The 20,455-nt window shown below is 52.3% G+C and overlaps 2 protein-coding genes and 1 long non-coding RNA gene across 4 annotated transcripts in view; 2 read left to right on the top strand and 1 right to left on the bottom strand.

Moving 5' to 3' along the window:
- Positions 1–8,996: 8,996 nt before the first annotated feature.
- On the bottom strand, positions 8,997–12,762 carry LOC119467055. The gene is made up of 3 exons (XR_005195583.1): positions 12,191–12,762; positions 10,389–10,497; positions 8,997–9,065 (listed from the first exon to the last, which is right to left on the bottom strand). It is a non-coding gene; the product is annotated as an uncharacterized LOC119467055 (long non-coding RNA).
- ASCL5 (achaete-scute family bHLH transcription factor 5) lies at positions 11,024–12,778 on the top strand. Its single transcript, XM_017499411.2, has one exon. It carries the CDS (start codon positions 11,362–11,364, stop codon positions 11,980–11,982), a length of 621 nt encoding a protein of 206 aa, XP_017354900.1. The 5' UTR covers positions 11,024–11,361; the 3' UTR covers positions 11,983–12,778.
- A 1,361-nt stretch (positions 12,779–14,139) lies between these two features.
- The window catches only part of CACNA1S (calcium voltage-gated channel subunit alpha1 S), a 77,078-nt gene continuing 70,762 nt past the window's right edge, over positions 14,140–20,455 (top strand). The window contains exons 1-2 of one of the 2 annotated variants that reach the window (XM_017499408.2): positions 14,140–14,524; positions 16,376–16,481. In XM_017499408.2, coding sequence (XP_017354897.1) covers positions 14,373–14,524; positions 16,376–16,481 — 258 coding nt within the window. In that variant the 5' untranslated portion in view covers positions 14,140–14,372. The remainder of the gene's footprint in view (positions 14,525–16,375; positions 16,482–20,455) is intronic. The other variant, XM_017499409.2, reaches the window with a different exon arrangement.

Below are 20,455 nucleotides of genomic sequence, written 5' to 3'. Positions count from 1 at the left end.
CTGTTTCAAAAATTTAAAAAAAAAAAATTGACTTTAAAAATTGCTAAAGGAACTTGAAGAGATAAAATAAATTGCTAGCACATGGTAGGTGCCTAGTAAATACCAGTCTCCTTCCCTGTGGTGCAAGCCGAGATCCTGTCCCGTTAGAAGACAGCATTTTCTCCCACTCAGGGCCTGTGCTTTTAATCCTGCTCCCAGAGAAGGCACTTTGCATTTTCAGGCCCAGACCTCTAGCCCGCTGCTGTAGCACAGACGTTAAACGAAGGTGACACAGCTCGTGAGAGCGCCTGCTTTGCTGTAACAGTCATGGATTGGTGACACTCACCTGTGCCCAGCAATGGCAGTTCATCCAGCAGCCATTCGATTGCCCCTCCACATCAGGACACCTCCTAGGTGTCAAGGGCAGGGCTGGGTCTGCAGGATACGGAGGTAACATCACGTTCCTTCCCTTCAAGGAACTCCTGCTCCTTGAGAGAGCAAGACGCAAAAGTGCGGCAAGGTGAATGGCCAGGCGAGAGCTCGCCAACCAACAATGACCACTGAGAGCCAACACACCAAGGCTTCAGGATTCAGGGAGAAGGAGAAAGAGCAGAAACAAGGGAGGGTATCGGAGCTCTGCAGACAAAGAAAGACCCAACGGGTTCCAGAAGTAGGAGTAGGAGTTGGATGCGTGGAAAGGCAGGGGGCCGATTCTCCCAGAAAGGGGCAACTCTGTTTAAAAAAAAAAAAAAACATTTTTAACAATTAACCCAGCATGGTGGTGCACCGCTGTAATCAAGAGGCTGAGTCAGGAGGATTGCTTGAACCCAGGAGTTCAAGGTTACAGTGAGCTGTGATGGTGCCACTGCACCCGAGTGGGCGTAGAGGGGAGAGCGCAGAGAGAAGAGAAAGAGTTGTGTTCACACTGCAGCTGAGGGCTGATTTGGGGATGTGGGGGAGGAGAAGGCTGGAGAGAAGGATGGCAGACTGCTGGAAACCTAATGGCAGGCCTGGGAGTGTGCGCAGGTGTCGATTCCTGAGCACTTCCCAGCCATGAAGCATGCCAAGGTGTTTTCATGCACGATCTCCTTGAACTTGGCAGTAGCCTTAGGAAGTGAGTGCTGTTGCTCTCCCCATCCTACAGAAGAGGAAATGGAACAGGCCTGCTCAAGGTCATATCGCTGGGAAGTGGCAAAGCCAGGGTTCTCAGACACATCAGGCTGGCTCCAGAGTCCCCGGTCATAAGCCAAGTTACGGCAAGTTCAGAGAGGACCACTTCCCTCTACAATACGGGTAACCACAGGCATGAGACAGGTCGGAGAATCCCAGAGACAGCCTGCATGCAGGGGGAGCTGCTCGGGCCTCGGCCACCAGGAAGGGAACCTGGGGTGCAGGCAGTGGAGAACCAGGGCTGTGGTCCACCCTGGCCACAGATCCAGGCTCTCCTGGCCTTGGTTCCTCCTGTGGAGTGGGGGCTGCAGACACCCATTTCACAAGCACACCCTGAGGCTCGAATGAGATCCAGAGTGTGAGTTCCTGAATCTCCTTCCCTCATTACAGATGCCATCTCTCCTCCAGCCCTTGGGAACCCTCAAACTTTTGTTCTGTGGCCCCTAAGGGCTTTTCCCCCCATGAAATACCCATCACCTGCAAGGGAGACTCCTTTTGTAGAGAAGGGAGTGAGAATCCTCTGTTCCCCTGAGTTGACAATGTGGGCCCCAGGGCATTGCTTGCTGCTTGAGATGGGCCCTGGATCCTAGGGCAGGAGCACCGGGCACAGACAGCAGTGATGATGGGTGGGAGGCCCAAGGGCAGAGGGGGGCAGGCAGCACCCTCGGGGGCAGATTCCATGGTACTCATCGCTCAACCTCAGCATCCCTGGCTTCCCAACCTATGAACCCAGCTCCAAGGCCGACTGTTCCTCATCAAGGGAGGCTCAGGCCCAGCTTGAATTTCTGGGGTTCAAACTGATTTCATCTGCAAAGCCGCCTGGTTTCATTCTGACCATGACTTCACTGTGTCCATAGGATGATTTTCCTTCCTCTTTGCCTTCTTTGACATTAACATTGATTCATCGTGAGTGTTCAAAAACACTCTTGAGCACCTACTGTGTGCAACCAATGATGAAAACAGCAATCATAGCAACTTGCATTTGCACAGCAGTATGAGTCACTTCAGTCAGAGAGACTAAGTTGAATACTGGGTTCCTAGTCACAGTTTTGGCCAGGGTCTCACCTTTCCCTTCTGCAACCCCAAAATCCACCCCCACTGAGGCTATTGGACTCCTCAGAAGGTATTTCTACTCCCTGAAAGGCACAGTGCGGAGCAGTTTTATCTGATGGTAAGATTTGAGCAGAGTCACATTAGCACTTATCGGTGGCTTTGGGACAAGAGTCCAGGAGTCCGGCTCCTGAGCCATCGACCCTTGCTCCTCCCCTTGGGTGGGGTGGGGTAGTAGGAGTAATGTAGGGAATGGACTTTCTTCTGAATCTGAGACGTACTCTTCTGGGCTAAGAAAGACGCATCCCTGGACAGATGACGTAGAAAGATCCCTTTCTACTCAGTCCCAGAGTGTAGAAAGGATCCCTTGAATCCCAGATCAACACTTGTCAGCTGTGTGACCCGGGACCAAGTTCCTTAGCCACTCTGTGCCTTGTTCTTCTCATCTGTAAGATGGGGATACCATCCGTCCTGACATCATAGGATTGAAATGAGAGTTTTGTGGCACACTTAGAGCAGCGTCTGGCATACAGGTAAGTGCTAGGTGTATGTGGCACTGTTGCTAACATGCGGTCCTTCGCTCCTCTACCAAACTGAGGACAGCAGTTGAGGTTGTCCTCTACCGGGTCCCGAGAAGGGTTCCTGGAAGGAGCTCAGGAGATGTTATTTGGTAGGTGGATTGGCAGGCAGTAGAACACATGGTTGAATAAATCCAATTTATTAGAATTATTTGAATTCAGTTACCTTTTTCATTCAAAGATTTGAGGGAAAAAATCAGACACTTAATGCATAGAATTTTCCCTTCAGACACTGTGAGGGCAGGTGTGACTATAGGAATCTCCTGAGTGTGAGCATGGGTACTGTGCCCATTGCAATGTTGGAGGGGCACCTGCCCTCCTGGACTTCCCTTAGCTACATACAAGGGTGCTGGAGCTGGGGGGAGCTTTTCTGAAGGTCACCCCTGCCTTACCAGCAATAACAGCTCCCATTAATTCAGTTGCTATTAGGTGCCACGTGGCTCACATACATTTCCTTTATCTTTACAGTAACCTCTAAGGCAGGTATTATTAGCCTCGCTTTTCAGATGCGGAAACAGGCTTACAGAAATCAGTAACTGGCCTAAAGCTACTTAACCAGTAAGAGCAGCGCCAGGACTCATCCCAGCCAGTTTGATCTAAAGCCTGTGCTCAGAGTTTAGAAGGTAGAAACCTGATATTTTTCCTGGGAAGTGGGGCTAGTTGCCTCTAGGAACATCTTCCCATGACTCCGCAGCATTGCAAATGCCCAGTTATATTCAGGGAAGTGGGAAGAACGAAGCTCCTCGCCCAACTCCGACCCCCAGGAGATCCTGTAGCAATCATGACTCATAAAAAAGTTGGGGACCCCTGCCCAGCCAAGAAAGTCCTCATACATCAACCCAATGAGACCCTGGTGAATTTGACCAGCGGTGTGACCCTGAGCATGTTTTCCCTTCTGTTCTGTAAACAGGAGCAGTAAGAGCTCCTCGCAGGTGTGAGGATGACATGAGATGGGGAAGGCAGAGCATGCCGCAAAGCACCAGGCATCAGAGGGCACCTAATCCACGCTAGCCCTTCCCTCTCCACCCTGTTTCCCTTCTTTAAGACTCTCAGCAAAGTGACGCCGCTTTGAGGACCCAGCTTGCTCAGCCCATGTCAAAGCTCTCTGAGCTTTTTTCTTCATGAAACTGGATGCAGACAGGTGGCTGGGGAGCAACAGAGGTTTCCAAACCGGGGGCAGGGAGGATGGCATGGAGGGCAGTGGGAGGCTCTGGGGCCCACGGATGGTACTGCCTCATTCAGGGCAGGTTAAGGGGCAAGTAGGGCTGGAATCCCACCTGCCCAGCTCGACAGCCACCCAGAGCATGACGCATCATTTTCTAACCCAGCAAGGTGCCATGTGTGCTCATGGGCACAGGGCCTGGCTGACCCTTCTGCCATCAACGTTGAAACTATATCCATCAAGATTCTGAAAGCATTGTTTGTGTTGAATATGGGGTCTGGAGTGTTCACTGTGTTGACAGCAGGGGTGGTGAGGTTATCCTAGAAATATTTACCGCTTATGTGACAGAAAGGGAGATTGTAAGATTCCTCTTTGGTTTCTTGTTGTTTTGAGTTGTTTTTTTTTGTTTTTTTGAGATAGGGTCTGGGTCTGTCACTCAGCCAGGTGCAGTGGTGCAGCTCACTGCAGCCTCCAGCTCCTGGGCTGAACTCCCACCTCAGCCTCCAGAGTAGCTGGGACTACAGGCGTGCATCACCAAGTCCAGTTAATTGTTTTTATTTTTAGTAGAGATAGGGTCTCCCCTAAAGTATGCAGAACCTAATGAAAGATGAACATGATATTTAATGAGAGACTTTTTTCAAGTCAGTGATAAAAAGATGGCCTTCTTAATGAATGCAAAATAAATTGACACTGCTCATTATTGGTCTCCAAAATTAAAAGAGAACCCTATTTGAAACCCATTTACAAAACTGAGTTCCTAAAGGGAAATATAGGGGTGAGTAAGACTTAAGACTAGAAACACAAGTTTCCCAAGCTCGTCACAAATTTCTGGGCTCAAGTGATCTCCCACCTCGGCCTCTGGAAGTGCTGGGATTACTTTCAGGGGTGAGCCACCACTCCCGGCCCCTGTTTGTTTTTTGAAATATATTTATCCTGGATATTTAAAGGCAGAATTTCCTGAAGGGTGTTCTATTTGATGTTAGTAGGCTTAAGACAATTTATTTTTAAGTGTTCTGTGATCCAATTGGGAATTTAGGGGTTAAGCACAAACAGGATTCTTTACTCAAAGGGCTTCCCAGGGCCTCTGACACTAATGTGCCCTCCAAGGGCTAATGCTAATGTGGGTATCCCAGGAGGGGCAGAGGGGCATGTGGGGAGCTGCATTTCTCAACTTATGGAGCCCTCAGGGGAAAGGTTTAAGCAACCACCTTGCCTGGAGGCAGGGGGCTGAGTGAGGATGCCACAAAGCTAATGAATGAATTCTGGCTTTCTGAGTCCTTGGCTTCCTTACAAATCTTCCCAGCTTTTGGCAGTGGTGGGTAGAGGGGAGGCTATGGAAGCAGTCTCCCTGCTGCTTCCCAAAAGCAACATTATGGACCGGTCAACTCTCGGAAATCTCTGAGTGGCAGGAGAAGACGACTATGGAATCCCGTTCCCCAGTACCTCCTCCAGAGCCACGGGTTCCCTGTGGAAAGAGACATGTTCAGCCACTTTCTGACCTCAGACCCAGCCCTGGTTCCAGTCCCAGCAAAGACAATGAGAAAAGCTGGAAAGGCAGTATCATGTTGTCTGCTTCTGCAAAGTTCACCCCGGCCTTTGTCTCCCCAGGACTTCCCACCAGTGTCAATCAACAAACACTTACTGAGTTTCTACTGTGTGTCTCAAAGGAGGATGAGACCAGAGTTCTTGAGCTCACAGTTTACAGCCTGGGTAGGGGGCAGTGACAGGAAGGACCCTGGGGAGAGGGCCCTCAGGCTGCCTGTCGCTCACGCAGAGTATAAGGCTGAGGAGAGTGGGGAGACAGGGCCCTGGAGAAGGTTGGGCACCAGGGAGAGGCCTGGGAGAGTTGGGCAGGGGATGAGTATGAAACCATTGACAGTAAGTTATGACAATGGGCCATCCCGGGGGTGTGGACAGTGAGACCCTCTGGCAATAGGGACAGCAAGGGGCTAATACTGCTGGGTAAACACTAATGCTGCACAGCTAGAAGCAGCCAGGCCTTGCAAAGGAGGCCCGGGAGACCCTCTCTGGTGCAAGTCAGATTTGAGGGTTAGAAAGTTATTTGCACAATAACTGTGCATGGTACAACTGAGCACAGACTACAGACGTAAGAGCTCAGTGTAGCTTTTGCATCACGAAGAAAGCTCTTGGGGGACACAGCAGTCATTTCTTGCCAAGCACATCTGCTCGGCTGTTTCCCAGGGCAAAGTAGAGTACAGCTGGTGATGAATGGGTTGCTGGGGGCGAGGAGTGGCTCCTGTCCCAGCGAGGAACCAGGGCCCCTTAAAAAGGCAGACAGCGTTGCATGCAACTAATCGTCTGTGCCTACTCAGGGCAATCAATGGGTTCATTCAGCTAGCCATGGGGGCTAAGAGTGGAGGGAAAGCTCTTCCACTGTTTCGGAGCCACATTTTTATAGTAAGTTGCCTAATGCTGATGCAATGTGCTATTTTTTATTCAAACAAAGTACATCTAATTGTATTAATACATATTTTATGTATTGGTACATAGTGAAAGCTTAGGTGATATGAATTGCTTCACAAACACAGGGAGAACATTAGTAGATGTTGACAGAAAACTCAGTAGGTTTTCCTAAGGGGTCTTCCCTTACCCTGAATTTTCCAGAAGACCTAGGGACCCACAGTCCCCAAAAGGAGCTGTCACAGGAAGTGATGACACCCTTGGGGTCGGCATGGGAATTTCACCCATGGGCAGCTGCCATTGCTTCTCATCACCACACGGTGGCGCCATTGACAGCTGGTTCTGCCCAGTCCCATGAACTCAGCGGATGAGTAGGCTCCCTGCTAATGACAGATGCTCCTGGGGCCTCTGCTCAGGTTTTCTAAGCTCAGGCAAGGGGGCTTCTGCTGCTAGAATCCGTCTGACAATACTCCAGTCCTCATCTTTCCAGCAGCAGAAACCCATGGGCCACCCTCCAAGCACATCTTCAAGGGGATGCTATCCTCCCAAAAGATGACCAGGGTGAACTGCAGTACTTCTCTTATCAGAACAAAGCTAAATAACAGCATCATAATTTGAATCTTCAGTGGGACATCCCCTCCAGGAATTATATTTATAATTCCTTTCCAGCAGGAATTATAATTTACTAAGATCCTTTTGTTAGGTCAACGTAAAGCTCTCCCATCCTTTGATCAGATGAGAAGCCACTAATAGGGAGAGGTAGGAAACTGAGGGGGTAGATTAGCCTTTATTAGTTCACGAATTCCTAACCGTGGGGCCTTAAAAAGTGACTTAACCTTCATGGGCCTCAAGTCTCTCACCAGTAAAAGTAGATAATATTAGCACCTACCTCTCAAGGACGGCGTGAGAATTCAAGGAGATGATTCATGTCAGGCTCTTAACACAGTGTCTTGCACATGATGCATAATAAGTGTAGCTATGATTATCATCACCATTATTATTATTTCACGACGATGCCTGTTTACTGTTCTATCCTAGTTCCTAGGGCAGTCCCAGGGTAAGCAGGGCCCTCCGCACACATTTACTGAATGAAAATCATGCTGCTTAATGGTCATGCGCTACACGGTGCCCCTCGGCTTCTGTACTCAGTAATGGAAGCAGAACACAGTTCTCTTGCAGGTGTGTACTCACCTATGCTACCTGGCAGGTAGATTGTAAGGTTTTTTTTGTTTGTTTGTTTGTTTTTTTTTTTGAGATGGAGTCTTGCTCTGTCACCCAGGCTGGAGTGCAGTGGCATGATCTCAGCTCACTGCAACCACTGCCTCCTGGGTTCAAGCGATTCTGTGCATCAGCCTCCCCAGTAGCTGGGATTATAGGCACATGTCACCACTCCTGGCTAATTTTTGTATGTTTAGCAGAGACGGGGTTTCACCATGTTGGCCAGGCTGGTCTCAAACTCCTGACCTCAAATGATCCACCTGCTTCGGCCTCCCAAAGTGCTGGGATTATAAGCATGAGCCACTGCGCCCAGCCTATACATTCTAATTTTTCTTTTTCTTTTTTTTTTTTTTTTTTTTTGAGACAGGGTCTCACTCTGTCACCCAGGCCGGAGTGCAGTGGTGCAGTCTTGGCTCACTGCAACATTTGCCTCCTGGGCTCAAGCCATCCTCCCACCTCGGCCTCTGCCTGAGTAGCTAAGACCACAGACACGTGCCACTGCACCCCGCTAATTTTTTAAAATTTTTTGTAAAGACAAGGTTTTGCCATGTTGCCTAGGCTGGTCTCAAACTTCGGGGCTCAAGTGATTCTCCCTCCTTGGCCTCACAAAGTGCTGGGTTTACAGGCGTGAGCCACTGCACCTGGTCTGTCCGTTCTTTTCTAACAATAAAGACAGAATTGGCTTAAGAAATGCATGGTCCAGCTGTGAGATTTCTTGTCTGAATCACCTTTCTGAATTGTTATATGAAAAAATATAAATAGTATATGAGGAAAATAAATAAGTTATAAACATTGAATCAACACGAACAGATAGTTGTATTTGTTAAAATTGTCATAAACTTCTGACCTCTATCAAATTAAATTTAAATAATTAAGTCAAGCTCGGGTGCGGTGGCTCACGCCTGTGGTCCCAGCACTTTGGGAGGCTGAGGCAGGCAGACCACCAGGTCAAGAGATCAAGACCATCTTGGCCAACATGGTAAAACCCCATCTCTACTAAAAATACAAAAATTAGCTGGGCGTGGTGGTGCGAGCCTGTTGTCCCAACTACTCAGGAGGCTGAGGCAGGAGAATCCCTTGAACCTGGGAGGAGGAGGATGCTGTGAGCCAAGATCACGTCACTACACTCCAGCCTGGTGACAGAGCGAGACTCTATCTCAAAAAAAAAAAAAATAAATCCAATATGAATAGACAGGAATCATATGGGAGAGTGCAATCTGGATCCCAACTCAGTATAATAAAGGAGCACTGCTGGAAAATCATTTTGAGCTCCCATTATGTGCCTAGCACTGAGGAAGGACTGATAGGCATTACCTGAGAAATAAAAGCCCTAGCCCCTTCCTTCCAGCTGCTTACATTCTGGTTGAAGACTTAGAATGCACAACCTCAAAAAGAATGTGCCACCTTAGAATGAACACCCCATGTTGGAAGCTGGAGAGCTCGGGCAGTCAGGATGGACAGGAGCTGGAATCGAGGATGGCCAGACTCTGGGTAAAGCAGAGAGGTGTAGAGAGGACCCCCCGGACCAGAGCCAGCGTAAGCCAAGTGTGAGATCAGGAGAGCAAAGAGATCCAGAGAAGACTGGCTTGATAGATCTGAGGGTCTGTTTGGGAGACATTTTCTAGAACCTTTTCTTGAAAGCAACGGGGAGCCTTTGAAGGCCACTGAGAAGGGGAGGGATATGTGAATTTGTCCTGAATTCTCAGACATTTGGTTTCACACGTGTGTGTGTGTGTGTGTGTGTGTGTGTGTGTGTGTGTGTAGTTTTGCTGTCATCTGAGCTGAAGTGCAGTAGCATGATCTTGGCTCACTGCTACCTCCACCTCCCGTGTTCAGGCGATTCTCCTGTCTCAGCCTCCCAAGTAGCTGGGATTACAGGTGCCCACCAGCCCACCCAGCTAGATTTTGTATTTTTAGTAAAGACGGGGTTTCAACCATGCTGGCCAGGCTGGTCTCGAACTTCTGCCCTCAAGTGATCCACCCACCTCAGCCTCCCAAAGTGCTGGGATTATAGGCGTGAGCCACTGGGCCCAGCCTGGTTTCACTCTTGAGAGCATATCTAAGTCCGTGATGCTTAGAATCATTGTTGATTTTTCTTGGTCCTCATTTAGCGTGGAGGGCAAAGCCAGCTGGAAACAGATTCAGGGCTTGCAAAAAGGACGGAGGTGAGAGAGTGCAGAAAGAAACATTCTCAGGAATCTGACTTTGCCGCCTGTCAGGGAGAGAGCCAGCCCTTTCTGTCTCTTGGGGAGGCTGTCCCCAGTGGCCAAGTTGTCACACTGCCCATCACTCATTCACTTGCTGAGTCCTGAGCTTTTTTTATGAAGAAGAGAAAAATGATAGTTCAATAAGTGCTAACATGGCACTTATGGGACACTGCAGACACACACGAGACGGGGGAGTGGGATCAGAGAGGCTTCCTAGACAAAATGGCACCTCACTTGGATCTGATAACCACATGCAAGGAAGCTTGGTGGCACCTAAACTCAACACAGACCAAGCATTTCTGAAATAGTAGCTTCCTAAAGCCTGTGAAAGGCCACGTGTAATCAGTCCCAACCTGACAAGCCCAGCTCTCTGCCTAATCCTCTCTCAGTTATTCCACACAGATTTGTGGAGCATCCCTTACTTGACAGGGGCGAGCTAGGCTTGGGGCATGCAGGTGAAAGAACAGACGACTCCTTTAGGTGCCATGGAGAAACCCAGGGTGGGGTCAGACGGTGTCTCCCAGACCATCTGGAAAGGGGCAAGATGGCTTTGATGACTGTCTATGCCAGGCAGAGGGCTTTGAACGGCCCAACAACACCTACCTTGTAATCAAATGGGCATTCCTTTCCATGAAGACATGGCTTCCCTTGTTGGCTGATGGCTGCTGCTGCTAATTCAATAGACGGTCTCAGACCTCCTAGATGTAAAGCCCTGGAAGGGATCAGTGATGAGACTTAATCCCCACTCTTGAGGGACATGACAAAATTGGGCATTTGTATAAGCTATGCCCTTTAGGAGGTGTTTTGCATATATTTCTTCACATCTGATTCTCATATCTTATTAATATCCTGTCGAGGATGTTTCCCTTGTCCTTCCGTTATGGGAACCACCACTCACAGTGGTCACCCGACTATGAAAGGGGTGGGCACAAGATTTTAAGCCAGATATGTGCACCTTCAGCAGCCAACTGTCTCTCCTCCTGAGGCTTACAGTCCCGTTTGTGGGTGAGGATGATACAAAGAAGCCCATAGTACAGGCCTTTCCTCACTGATATGTTCACTCTCCTCTCCTCTTCCGTAGAATGTTCCTCGGACTCCCTCCGCCGAGCTGGTGCCCTCCTAACAGCAGCCATCAGCGTGAGCACCCCTGACAGCCCAGGGATCCCGAGGCCGTGAGGACCAAGAACCAGGCGCTGGGGTGGCGGAGGGGGCATGGAACCTGGGGTTTAGGCCGGAGGTGCCCATGTTGGACGGCAGGAAGAGGCAGGGCGCACGGGTCTGTGGCGGTGCCCATGGGTGCTGTGGAGCGGGGTGACGGCCCTCAGAGTTCCGCGGCGCCATGGGCTGGATCTGAGAAGGCGGGCACCGACCCCCTGGGAGGGGCCACACAGGGCGATGGCTCGTTTTAGGGAGTTCTCGGAAGCCACCCTAAAGGGCGAGAAGAGGCCCTAGCAAGTCCTGGCACCCCCGAGCTGCTGCCAGCGATGTGACTCGCCCCAGTGGTGGAGACCGTGCAGACCCCAAGCAGGGGCCATTCGCTGGGGGCCTCGCTCCGGGTCCAGCTCCACGCGGCACCATGAACAATAACTTCTGCCGGGCGCTGGTGGACCGGAGGCCCCTGGGCTCCCCCGGCTGCATGCAGCTGGGCGTCGTGCCCCCTCCCCGGCAGGCGCCCCTGCCCCGCGCCGAGCCCCTGGGCAACGTGCCCTTCCTGCTGTACCCGGGGCCCGCCGAGCCGCCCTACTACGACGCCTACGCGGGGGTGTTCCCCTACGTGCCCTTCCCCGGCGCCTTCGGGGTCTACGATTACCCCTTCGAGCCCGCCTTCATCCAGAAGCGCAACGAGCGCGAGCGGCAGCGCGTCAAGTGCGTCAACGAGGGCTATGCGCGCCTCCGCGGCCACCTCCCCGGCGCCCTGGCCGAGAAGCGGCTCAGCAAGGTGGAGACGCTGCGCGCCGCCATCCGCTACATCAAGTACCTGCAGGAGCTGCTGAGCGCGGCCCCCGACGGCGCGCCGCCCCCCGCCGCCCGCGGCCTCCCGGGCACCGGGCCCTGCCCCGTGCCGCCCGCCGCCCCCCGGCCCGACCGCCCCGGCGACGGCGAGGCCCGGGCGCCCTCCTCCCTGGTGCCGGAGTCATCCGAGCCCTCCTGCTTCTCCCCGTCGCCTTTCTTGGAGTCGGAGGAATCCTGCCACTGAGGGGCCTGTGGCCGCCCGCGGCTTGGGGGTTGATCCGCCCGCCCCGTCCCACTCTCGGGAGCAGCGGGGGGCTGCTGTGTCCCCCGAGATGCGCCGCAAGCCGGTGACTGCAGGAGGCCCGCTGCGCTCCCGCGTCTGCGACACCCTCCCTCCTCCACCAGCTTGGGGAAGAAGTGCGGGCAAGGGGTGCGAGGGACGCGATGGAGACGTGGGGAGCTCCGCGGTGCAGCGAGGGGCAGGGCCTGGGACTGCGAGGGGCGCGCTGCGTTCCCTCCGGGGTGCAGGGGGGCACCCCAGGACGGTCATCCCTGGGTCTGGCTCCCGCTCGGCCTCAGGTGGCTCCGGTCCGTCCTTCCTCGCCCCAGGCGCAGCCCAGTCTCTGCAAGTCCGCGGGAGGCGAGCCCGGCTTTGATCCCTCGGTTATACGCCCTGCTCTCCACCAGATGGCCTCAAATACAAACAACTTCGGGAGCGCTTTTGGCCCTTGAGAAAGGAACCCAGAGGAGGGGATGGGAGACCAGACTGCTGCCGGCGCTCAGCCCAAAGGGAACCCACAGACTTAGCAGAGGCGACCTGTGTGCCCTGGTGGCGTTCTCTGGCTTCCCTGGTGGGGGGGCGATCACTCCCTGCCCGCCCCCGCAATGAGGTCGTCTAGTTTCGTCCCAGGCTGGGTGGGGACTGTGTGTTTTTTCCTCAGACTGTAAGCCTTGGGGGAGGGGGTGTGCATATGGGTACATTGGCACTGTGTTGGCACCAAAGAGCTAAATAAAATGATTGTTGAATTTTCTCATTCCTAGATCACTGTCTACCCTTACCCTTCCTGGTGCCCCTTTCTCATTCCCGAACCCAGTCCAGAGTACTTGCTGGGAGGGTATGTGGGGTGCGCTGTTAGCTCAGAGATTCAATGAATTTTTTTTTTTTTTTTTTTTTTTTTTTTTTTTTTTTTGCCACAGGGTTTTGCTGTCTCCCAGGCTGGAGTGCAGTGATGTGATCCTTCCTCACTGCAACCTTCACCTCCTGGGCTCAAGCGATTCTCCTGCCTCACCCTCCAGAGTAGCTGGGATTATAGGCGCACACCGCTATGCCCACTAAATTTTTTATTTTTAGAGAGTCCAGGTTTCACCATGTTGGCCATGCTGGTCTCGTACTCCTGACCTCAAGTGATCTGCCCACCGTTGCTTCCCAAAGTGCTGGAATTACAGACATGAGCCACCTCACCTGGCCTCAATGAACTTTTTGTCTCACTCTGTCACCCACGCCGGAGTGCAGCAGCCCAGTCTTGGCTCACTGCAGCCTCAACCTCCTCGACTCAACTGATCATCCCACCTTGGCCTCCCTAGTAGCTGGGACTACAGCACACACCACCGCACCCTGCTAATTTGTGGAATTTTTGTAGAGACAGAGTTTCATCATGTTGCCCTGGCTGGTCTCGAACTCCTGAGCTCAAGCTATCTGCCCACCTTGGCTTCCCAAAGTGTTGGGATTACAAGCATGAGCCACCATGCCTGGCCTCAGTGAACACAGGGAGTGTGGTATATGTGGGGAACTCTCCAGAGGAGGGGCCAGAGTCCCAGAGATGAAGCACACAAGCTTTACACCTGTAGGGGTGGGAGGAAGTGGGGAAGAAAGATGCACAGCAGGTTCCCACAGTGATGCAGGTGCTATGTCAGGTGTGCACACTTGGGGCTGTCCTGGGAGCCTCCCAGCCCGCTGGGGAGGCGTTTACTGTTTCCCTGACATGGGATTGCTTGGGGGTCGGGTGAGGGTATGCTTGGGGAGTCTTGGCTGATGGTGCAGATACTGAGATGGCTATGTGTGTGTGTGTCGGGGGACGGGGGGTGCTGTGGAGCTGTCCTGACTTAGGCTGCCCAGCGCCTTCTCCAGACAATGTCATGGGGCTGAGGAGGGGGAAACCTAATTCTGGCATGAGGGGGCCACTCTGCAGTTGGAGGTTTCATAGAGAAGGCTGCCCCTTCCTTACCTCTGTGGCCCCAGGCTTGAAACCTTCCATCCTGTCTCCCTGTCCCACTGTCGCTGTCCCCTCCCAGGCCTGTGTGTAGGTTCTTCCCCCCACCCCCCACCCTCCTCAGGGGACAGATTGGGAAGTCACTGGCTGGGCTGGATGGAATGACAGCTGCCTGGCCTTGGGAGCTCAGGCCCGGCAGCAGGGAGCCGAGTGGAAGCTAATTTTACTTGCTGGGAGCAAGGAGAGTAATCCTCCTGCCCCCATTCCTGCCCCCGCCCCCCCCCCCACCCCCGGCTGGCTCAGCAGGGCAGGCTGAGCCGACAGCCTCAGCCAGCCCAGTCCCCAAGGCGGGGGCATTGGGGACACAGGGAAGAGAAGGCACTGGGGTGAGGGAGCAGGAGAAAGCCAGGTTACCAGGGGAGCCATGGAGCCGTCCTCACCCCAGGATGAAGGCCTGAGAAAGAAACAGCCCAAGAAGCCAGCTCCTGAGATTCTGCCAAGGCCACCCCGGGCCTTGTTCTGCCTGACCCTGCAGAACCCCCTGAGGAAGGCCTGCATCAGCATCGTGGAATGGAAGTATCCTTCGGGGTCCGGGCCATGGGGGAGTGTGTGTCATGGGGGAGGGATGTGGGGCCGTCACAGAGCACAAACTTTCTACAGGAGGGCCAGGGAGACCCAGAACTTAGATATGGGGTGAACCCACAGAATGGAGTGAGGAGCCTGGGAAGGAGCCCTCGGCTTAGCAGGAGAGGAGGAGGAAGAGGAAAAGGAGGAGGAGACGGAGGAAGAAGAGGAAGAAAGAGAAGGAGGAGGACTTGGTGGGAGGACTTGGTGGGGCTTCCTGGGCCTTCGTGGGCCTCCCAAGTCCTGTGTGACAACCAGAGACACCTACTGACCACCTATGAGTGGGGCTGGTTTCATGGGGACTGCTCCCAGGCGTGCCCAAATCCACATTACCACGAGGTGCCACTAGGTTTTTGAAGCACCAGCCTTATTTTGGAATAGGATAGGGACCCAAAAAAGACACGATGACCTCTTTGAGATAACTCTCCCTTGATTGGGTTGGATGGGAGGTGACAGTGGGGAGGTGAGTTGAGGGAAGGCTTCCTCTGGGGGCGCGTCCCAGCTGAGGACAGAGCCAAAGGGAGAAGCGTCCGCGAGACGCCTGCCCTGAGTGGCTCCAAGGTGCAGGCCAAGCAAGCCTGGCTGTTCTAGCGCAGACAGGCTACCCTGGGGACAGGGACTTCAAGTCCCATGCTGTGTTTTCCTCTGCTCTGGGAGGAAGAATGATGAAACTATCTGGGTTATTTGGGGAAGGGAGGAAGGAGTGGCAGAGAGAGGGAGAGGCCTGTGTCAAGTGGGCGCTGGGAGCGAGGGTCGGCATATCTGAAATATCTCTGAGGAGTTCTGGAAGGCTGGGCGCCCACCAGCTGCTCCCCAGAAGGACAGAGAATGAGGGATAACGGGAAGGACAAGGGAAACGTGGGGCAAGTGGAGATAGTCTGGGGTCAGGGTCAGCCCCGCTGCCCTCACCTGCTCTCAGCCAGGTCGGTGGATTGCCCGCAGCAAACCCTCCTGGGCCCTCCTTCCTGCCTCTCTGCAATCGGCTTTCCCCTGTGGGCTCTCCCTCTCCACCCTCTGCTCCTCTGAGCCTTCCCCTCCCATAGCCCCCCGTGGCCCTCCTCTCTTCTCAGACATTGGAGGTTGCTGGGAAGAGAATGGGGTTTTTCTGTCAAGCTCATCTACATAATATGCCTCTCCATTCGCCCCCTGACAACCCCCTCGCTTCCTCCCTTGCTTCATCTAGTTCTTTTCACACTTGTCATCTAATGGGTCAGAAAGTTAAGAAAGCCATGGGCCTGGGATGTCCTCTGGAAATGGCTGTGGCGGGGTAGGTGTGCCTGGGAGGGGTGAGGTGTGAAGGGTGTGAGCACACCAGAAGGGGCACGTGGCTCCGGAAATTCAGCTTTCATCTCCCCATCCCTCGTTCCCAGTCCTGCTCGGTGAGTTCTTAACCTTACCCTACATCAACCCTTACCCTCCCGTGCCATTTCTCTGGGTGAACCCCTGCAGATTGGCCAGAATCTGAGAAAGCCACAGCTCCTTGGGAGCAGAAGGGCGTGGGCAGGCACTGAGAGTGGGGTGGTGTGAAGACCCCCAGGTACCAGACCTTTGTCATTCCAAGGCATCTACGTGGAAGTGGCTCGTTCCTGAGGAGAGGGAGCCAGATGTCAAGGCGGGAACCTGGTCCTCGCTGTACCCTGCCAGGGGCTGAGGGAAGGAGCAGCGTGGACGAGTGTCCAAGAAAGAGCCTGTCCACCAGCCTGGCGTCAGAGTCACAGTCCAGACTGATCCTCAGCTCCCTCTTCCCCTTAACCCTATAAGTCCCAGGCCTCACTCAAGGGCTCTCCTTAACCCTGGCTCCAGGCCCTTCGAGATGATCATCTTGCTCACCATCTTTGCCAACTGTGTGGCCCTGGCCGTGTACCTGCCCATGCCCGAAGATGACAACAACTCTCTGAACCTCGGCCTGGTAAGATTGGCATTCTATCCCCCTTCCTGCAGGCCGGCAGCCCTAGGCTCGGGGAGGCCTCCTGGGTGGACTCTGTTCTGGGGGATGGTGCTGTGGTTGACCTTCCTGAGGAAGCAGGCCCCGGGTCCACAGCCACTGCAGGGCTGGCTGAGTGGCTCAACAGTTTTCAAGGATCAATCTGCTTATTCCTGATTCTGCGATACTGTCAGCCAGCGCTGAGCACGCACTAACTGGTCCCAGCCACTGTGCTAACACCTTATGAGAGTAAACTCATTTATCCTCACAACCACCTCATAAAGTGGCTCCATTTGACAGATGTGGAAACTGAGGCTTTGCAAGGTCAGCTAGTGAGCCACAGAGGTTGAATGCTAATTTCCCTTGTCTAGATGTAATTCAGAAGAAACTTGTGTCCATTGAATTTGCCTTCATGGGAGAGTTTTATCCAGGAATCTGAAGCAAAACATCTTTTGGAGTTTTATAATACTATTTTGTCTTTACCCTTCATTAGCAACACGTGCCTGGAACCATAAAATGCCAGGGCAGGAAGGAACATTAAAAAATTAGGTTGTCCTACCTCCTTCCCACCTCATTCTGTTTTATGGATAAGAAAACTGAGACCTAGAGAGCTTCAGGGACTTACTTACCCAATAGCCAATTAATAGTAAAAATGGTTAGTGTTTAGTAAGTGCTTATTAAATGCTTGGAGTTGTAATAAATATTTTACATTATTGTATTATTTAATCCGCACAACTACTCCTGTGGGGTAAGTCACATTATTAGACCCATTTAAAAGACAAGGAGGCTGATGTCGAGAGAGTTTAGGTATATTGCCCAGGGCCGCCCCACATCTAAGTCTCAAGGTAGGGCCTCCAGCTTGGTCCCTCTGACTTGAGAATCTGCTTTTTTCTTTTTGAGACAGAGTCTCACTCTGTTGACCAGGCTGGAGTGCAGTGGTGTGATCTCTGCTCACTGCAACCTCCGCCTCCCAGGTTCAAGGGATTCTCCTGCCTCAGCCTCCCAAGTAGCTGGGATTAGAGGTGACGACCACCAAGCCCGGCTGATTTTCGTGTTTTTAGTAGAGATGGGATTTCACCATGTTGGCCAGGCTAGTCTCGAACTCCTGGCTTCAGGTGATCTGCCTGCCTCAGCCTCCCCAAGTGCTGCGATTACAGGGGTGAGCCACCGCACCTGTCGAGAACCTGCTATTGTACAGGCTGTGTTGCCAAAGTGGTGGGTGTTGGCAGAAAGACTTCTAGGGGAAGCCCTCTTAGAAACAATGGCCTCAGGCTCCCTAGGGGACAGGACAATGGAACCATGTTTTCAACAGGGCTTTTTCCTGCACTGAAACTGCAGGGGCTTTGCGGGAGGAAGCATATTAGCATGTGTCTAGGGCCTGATACATCTCTGTATTTTCTTTATGCTGGTTTCCATGGGAATCTATCTTGAGTTGATGGGAAGCTGGGATTCTAATGCATTCTTGCTATGAGGGGAAAACAGTCTGAGCTCCCAAGTGTGGGAGGAGAGTGGGATTAAATGTTGGCAGGATCGGTGCCACCTTTGCCAGCCAGGAAGACGTTTCTTTTTTTTTTTTTTTTTTTTTTTTTTTGTTGTTTTTTTTTTTTTTTTTTTTTTTTTTTGAGACAGTCTTGCACTGTCCCCTAGGCTGGAGTACAATAGGGCGATCTTGGCTCACTGCACCCTCCGCCTCTCGGGTTCAAACAATTTCCCTGCCTCAGCCTCCCAAGTAGCTGGGATTACAGGCGCCCCACCATGCTCAGCTAATTTTTTGTAGCTGTATTAGAGAAGGGGTTTCACTATGTTGGCCAGGCTGGTCTGGAACTCCTGACCTCATAATCCACCTGCCTTGGCCTCCCAAAGTGCTGGGATTATAGGTGTAAGCCACTGCGCCCAGCGGAATGCATTTCTTAAGAGTCTGGGCATTCTACACCATGGACTTGGTTTCTACGTCCCTGAGTGCAGGGAGGGCTCTGAGTCTACCCCACCCTTCAAGATTTCATATTTTTGGGCCTCAGTTCCTTACGACATTGACTACTTTTGCAACAAACTCTGCCCCACCTTGGAGGATATTAAATTACACCATTGCTGGATGCAGTGACCCACACCTGTAATCCCAGCAATTTGGGAGGCTGAGATGTGAGGATCGCTTGAGCCCAGGAGTTGGAGACCAGCTTGGGCAACGTAAAGAGACTCCCATCTAAATTAGCGGGACCTGGTGGCACATACCTGTAATCCCATCTACTCGGGAGGCTGGAGTGGGAGGATTGCATGAGCCCAGGAGGTCGAGGCTGCAGTGAGCCGAGATCACGCCACTGCACTCCTGCCTGAGCAACAAAGCGAGACCCTGTCTCAAAAAAAAAAAAAAAAATTACATCTTAGTGGTTGTGTCATCTTCCATCTTGAAACAAAATGGCTGTCTTAACTGGTCCATGTGGTCCTGCATGTGTTTTTCTTTAGTTTGTGGGCTGGAGTTGCAAAACCTTGGGTCAGGCCTAGAGTTCGTAGAGACAGGATTATGAGTTCCCTGGAAGAGGGAAGCCTAATCAGAAATGTTTCCAAAGCAGCAAATGTCACCTGGCATGTCAGAGCTCTATGGGAAATGAATGTTCAGTGAGGCCTCCTAACGTGACCCCTTCATTGTGAAGTCCATAGGAAGCTGGTGATACCCAAGCTCCCGCAGCCAGCTTCGAGCTCAGGCCTCCTCACCGTTGGTGTCCACAAAGCCCAGCAAGAGGGAGATAAGAGGAGCCAGAGGAGGAAGGGGCAGGAGGTACTGCCTCTCGCTTACCCTATTGGTTGCTTTGTACATGTCGGAGAAGGATTAGGGTCTTTCCAGTCATCCAGAATAACCCATAGCTTTCAAGAAGGGAGGCCTAAGCATTCATTATTCATGAACTTTCTCATTCATTTAACGAATGTTTCTTTAGTGCTTATCATATCCCTGGCATACACTGGGGATACCGCTGTGAACCAGAGAGACAAAGTTCCCATCTTCACAGAGCTTCATTACATTGGTTAAACAAGGAAATATAATAAGACCAATTGAACAAGTAGTTAAAATGCAATGGGAAAAGTTCAAGGTTTGGGAACATTATAGTAGCATATTGGCAGAGAAACTAAGCTAGTCTCGGGATCAGAAAGGCTTCTCAGAGGATGGGATGTTTAACCTGAGACCTAAGGTCGAGGACAGGGATGGCTCACGCATGTGCCACCTATGCAGTCCTAGAGGACCCGTACTCGGAAGGGCCCCACATTTGGGTTTGAATGCTCTGTGGTCAAAGTATTAAGTTTATCTTTGAATTTATGATTTGTAAGTGAAGTCCATTGGGAAAATGGCACATGCACCTCAAGCTTAGAGCCTTGGCTTACAAGAGGTCCTGCCTTCTGCCATCTCCTGCCTCTAAGGAGGGGCTCTCAGCTTGATGTTTTGATCTCTGGGGTCCTGGGCCACTTGGCAGAGGCCTGAGTGGGAGGATGGGAAGGGCCGTGTCTCAGGAAAGGACAGTGACTCAGAGAAGGACATGTCTCTGGTTGTCTCTACCCTGAGCTGACAGTGCTACAGTAAATGACCCTGTGAGGTTGGGCCTCTAAGGCCCATCCCCATTCTGGGTACTTAGTGTCTCCCAGGAAGCAGAGATTGCAACACCCTTGGGTGCCAAATGCCCACTATGGGCTGAGGTGTGGGTCTGAGTGAAGGGGAGATGCCTGGCTCCACACCTCCACTTCTGGCCAGGGCACAGGATGTCGGGCGGTGGGATGGTGAGGGTGGGGGGCGGAGATTGGGAGGAGGTGCCCGTGACAGTCTGCACTTGCCCCGCACAACACCGAACAGCAATCAAAAGATGCCCCAGTGGGCGGGGAAAGGGGCTGAAAGACAGGGAAAAGCTTTATATTTAATGCCCTCATCAGCACTTATTTCCTACCGTTTGAAGACGAAGGGCCACATTTTCACTTGT

Source organism: Cebus imitator, unplaced genomic scaffold, assembly GCF_001604975.1.
Source record: "Cebus imitator isolate Cc_AM_T3 unplaced genomic scaffold, Cebus_imitator-1.0 Scaffold257, whole genome shotgun sequence".
Classification (NCBI taxonomy): Eukaryota; Metazoa; Chordata; class Mammalia; order Primates; family Cebidae; genus Cebus; species Cebus imitator.
This window is presented reverse-complemented; position numbering and strand designations above follow the sequence as displayed.

Coding starts and splice junctions, on each gene's coding strand:
- ASCL5 (XM_017499411.2), top strand. CDS start 11,362: ATGAACAATAACTTCTGCCGGGCGCTGGTGGACCGGAGGCCCCTGGGC.